Source organism: Adiantum capillus-veneris, chromosome 17, assembly GCF_014529385.1.
Source record: "Adiantum capillus-veneris isolate H3 chromosome 17, ASM1452938v2, whole genome shotgun sequence".
Lineage (NCBI taxonomy): Eukaryota > Viridiplantae > Streptophyta > Polypodiopsida > Polypodiales > Pteridaceae > Adiantum > Adiantum capillus-veneris.
Genome location: NC_140947.1, coordinates 10,227,829 through 10,231,925, shown reverse-complemented (window position 1 = coordinate 10,231,925; position 4,097 = coordinate 10,227,829). Strand labels below are relative to the sequence as shown.

The window sequence follows — 4,097 nt, the reverse complement described above, 5'->3', positions numbered from 1 at the left end:
CTCACTCTCTCACACAAAACATGTAGTCTCAATACACTTAATAGAGCTCAAAAATATGATTAATAAAAAAAAATCCTTAGGGTTTCAAAAGTTGTCTTATATACCTCAGTCTTGGAGGTACTAGCTCATAACAAGGAGCTCCTACTTTCTACCATGGGTTCTGCATATCCATACATTTAATGAGCTATAATCTAGAGACTCGATAGAGTCTCAAAACATAATTACAATTGAGTGTGTCAAATTATACAATACAAGAATGGGCTTTTTAGTTGTAGAGTGTCGTCCGTTCAACAGTAAGTGACTTGCAGAACCAACTAATGCTATAGCTTGCAAGTCCATACCTTTGAAGGAGTGCCACATGTAAGTAAGATGCAAAAGAAATTGACATGTGTCGTTCAGGGCAATGTGAACCAATGATTTTGTCTTTAACAAAATTGCAACCCCAAAAATTGGCTTTAGAAGTGAACTGGGATAAGTTAATGTATGATGCCTCACCAGCTTTCAAGTTTTATTTTTGTCCTTGGTATGCGTTAATTATCGCATGTACTTAACAACACTTGTGTTTAATGCACATAGTGACATCTTGTGAGATTGCAGAGAACGTGTATTGTGATATTTTTGTGGAGTTGTTGAGCCAAAGTGGTAGTCTATTGCTAAGCTTTACTCTATTGTATACTTGAGTAGATTCAATCAACAATTGATCCTCAAGACTAAAACCAGATCTGACTAGAATTTGGAGATTTTATTGTGCCAAGGTGGGGGTTGGAAATCATCATCTTCCCTTACACTATGTGCACTTGAAAATTTCAAATTTAAAGCATGGCCTCATAGAAACAGCAGGCTCTCTTCTCCATTATGTGTGGTCTACTCTTTGTGCTTTTACAGCTCCTTTGGCAAAGGCAGCAAACATGAAGCCATCCTAAAGCTTCACAATTATTTTTTTGTAATCTTCAAAGAGATTTAGTTTGTGCACATAATAGAGATTTCACTTTGTTACGTGCATATGTTGAACACCTCATCCTTGAAGCTTTCATTACACATCATGCACTCTCATTGTGGTATGTAAAATAGCACACACTTAAGTGGTGGAACTACTGTGTTTGTTTTTTTTGAGATGATGAGCAAATGTTTAAGAGTATTTTCAGATTATTACTATCTCTCTTTGAGAACCTTGTTGAGCTTCTTTGGGAGTAGTTGCAGCAAGGAAAGATACCAGATCCATTTGTAAGTATACAAGGACGAGTTCTCTCGGTTAAGGAGCAAGTGAAAATTTGGGTATTCCATTTTGCAACAAGTGTTTCAACCATGGACATCAGTGAGTTGTTTGGTGCTAGAAGATAAACAATGTCAAGACAATCAACCATTTTATAAATGCCTTCTTGGAGCATCAACACAACTTTATATCTTGTCCTAGAAGCTTATCAAAGATCACCAATTTCAAGGTAGGGTGTCTTGCTAAGCAAGGCATGCCTAATGTGTGTGGGGATATGGATGCGATGCACATTGTCATGGAGAGGACCTAGGATTGGATATGATCAAAACAAAGACTATTCCATGTTGGTGCAATGTGTAGTGGATAGTGACATGTGGTTTATGGATGTTTTGCGTAGTTTTCTTGGGTCTATCAATGATGCTAGATTGCTTCAAAATTCAACATTTTACCATTGTTAAAATTGTGGTTTGATTCTAAATGGTGCAAAGTATACAAGTGGCTGTGCCTTCAAGCTCTTTCTTCAATACCGACATCTTGTCACCTCTCTCTTGTGTTTTTTTTTGAAGATTACTCCTCATTCACGACATCATCTTCTTTCTTCAAGCCACTAGCCTTCCTTGGTGATGCAATAGGATCTCCGGCAGATAATAAGTATAGAACATGACACAATGTGAACATAAAAAACTGCTTACATTCAAACATTGTAGAAATGGAGTATCCATGGCTCATCTCACCTAAGTTTTCTTGCACGGTCTCATAAACAATGTCACTAGGATTCATCGATCTTTCCTTTCCCACTCGATCAAGCATTGCTGAATACAAATCCTTCAAAAAGCTTCAAGGAAGCTTCATCCCTTCTCATTAGTTTGCTGACAAATTCCAACAGCTATCACAACCGGATGGAATATGTTACTCATAATCATATACCTTCTTGAAAAGTGCCAAAATTTGATCCCATCGAAAGAGGCATTGATCAGCTGAGAAAATCACTCCACATTGGACACAATACTCTAAGATGAACTCCCATTTCTCATCTCCTCTCTTTAAGATAGCATTCATGTTGCCATCTTTCATGCCTTCAAATAGATTTGGACGAGCATCCAATAAAGTTGTAGTTTATAGTCCAATTCCTTGATGCAAAAAACATGGTATGTTGGATTGGCTTTTCACCACCACAAAAAGCTTCCCCTTGAACCACATTAGGGGTTCTTGTAGGCACATCATCAGATTTGGTGTGTGTAATTGTTGGGGGCATATCAATTCGATGCAATTGAGTGGATGCTTTTAGATCTATCTTCCCTTTTTGAGCATTGGGTGTGTTCTTCACTTTTGAGATGAAGAATTAGTGATATCTCTTAACGGAGCTTGAAATGGTGTTTGAACCTTAAAAGGAATCTCAAGCAACTGTGTTGGATTGTCATAAAATCTAATATCTAACCAACCCACATGATTTTCTCATATTAAACTGATCATTTAATGTGGGAGAATAAACAGGAACAAGGGTTACGATATAAACACGTGCTTATAGATCTATCTCAACATGGGGCCAATGGTAAGGGGGCCCAAATGGGAGATGGTCTATCAAAGATCAAGTCTAACCAATGGAGCATAAAGACCTTAGGGTTAGCTTCATTGAAGAAATCCAATAGTTAGTGTTAAAAGTCCTTTGACCTTAGGTAAGCTAGGGTTGTGCTTGAGGTGGGAACCTGGACCAAGCTTGAGGTGCTTTTGTCACGCTGATGACTGAGATGCTTGAGATGATTGAAGTGCTTGATGATTGAGATTCTTGAGGTGCTTGTCATGATTGAGATTCTACGGTTGTACTTGAGGTGGGAACCCAGCCCAAGCTTGAGGGGCTTAAGGGCCAAGGTTGTGGGGAGAACTAGGCCCAAGGTGAAGGGGCTTGAGGTGGCACAAAAGTCAAAGAAAATCCCTACAAGGAGCGAGCAAGCCATGCAAGAACGGGGGTGGTTTCTTGACCACTCTCTCTTCAAAACGGCACCCTTTGCCCAAGAGGCAAGTAGGACACATGTCAAGCCCCTAGCTAGGATACCCTCATGGTGTGCCTAAAGCCTATTGGTTGGCCTTCCAAGGGGTCTAATAATAATTAGTGGATTTAATTAATTGTTTAGGCATTTATCATGCCCTCTCTCTTTGAAAGGGGAAAGGGTATGACTCTTGCTTGTGATTTGCTAGGCCTGGATGGGTCCAATGAGCTTCAAGTATGAGCTACAAGGGGGGTCGACCAAATCATGATAGGGGGTTTCTGAGGGGTATACTCTCCTACACATACCACACACACACACACTCTCATTGTGTATTGTGCAAAGTGCAAGAGCTCCCTCTCCTTCTCCAAGCAAGTAGAGAGGTTGAGAGCCTACACCAACACTCTTGGCTATGGAATTCTCCAACCAAGAGCCATGCTTCAATGCTTAAGCTTGCCATCTTCTCCATCTTCATTACTATGCTATTATGTATGCTAGCAAGAAGAGTGATGATAAGTGAAAAAATAATTATTTCTCATATGAAATGTTTCTTCTTCCTCTTCCCTACCCTCATTCCCTGCTAGCTCTCTCCACCTTCGAAGGTGTTTGAGGTCTTGGGACTGAGGCTTGGGATAGTTAATGCTTTCCACAAAGTTCATGCTATGCTCATGATGCATGAAGCTTACCATCTTCATTGCATCACCTAGGTCACGAGGAGCACAAAGATTGTATTGTAACAAGTCTCTATTGATGGGATAAACTATAATACAAATGCCTATTGAAGGGGGGACCGACTCCACATAAATCTGGTCCTCAACTGTTGTCATGTTCTCTAAATCCTCTCTCTTGCAAAAGTATTGTTCATGCCAAGTTAGCTAAATTCCGTGTTTATGTTGCTA

General features: G+C 39.7%; 1 protein-coding gene across 1 annotated transcript; it reads right to left on the bottom strand.

Annotated features, from left to right (window-relative positions):
• Nucleotides 1–2,015: 2,015 nt before the first annotated feature.
• On the bottom strand, nt 2,016–2,287 carry LOC147436789 (uncharacterized). The gene is made up of 2 exons (XM_086486126.1): nt 2,141–2,287; nt 2,016–2,099 (listed from the first exon to the last, which is right to left on the bottom strand). The coding sequence occupies exons 1-2, from the start codon at nt 2,285–2,287 to the stop codon at nt 2,016–2,018; spliced, it is 231 nt and encodes a 76-aa protein (XP_086342252.1).
• Nucleotides 2,288–4,097: the final 1,810 nt, after the last annotated feature.

What these genes read in the sequence shown, in the direction of transcription:
- LOC147436789 (XM_086486126.1), bottom strand. Translation starts at nt 2,287, where the DNA reads ATGAAAGATGGCAACATGAATGCTATCTTAAAGAGAGGAGATGAGAAA. An exon ending in TTTTGGCACTTTTCAAGAAG is followed by an intron (nt 2,100 to 2,140) that starts GTATATGATTAT and finishes CGGTTGTGATAG; the next exon opens with CTGTTGGAATTTGTCAGCAA.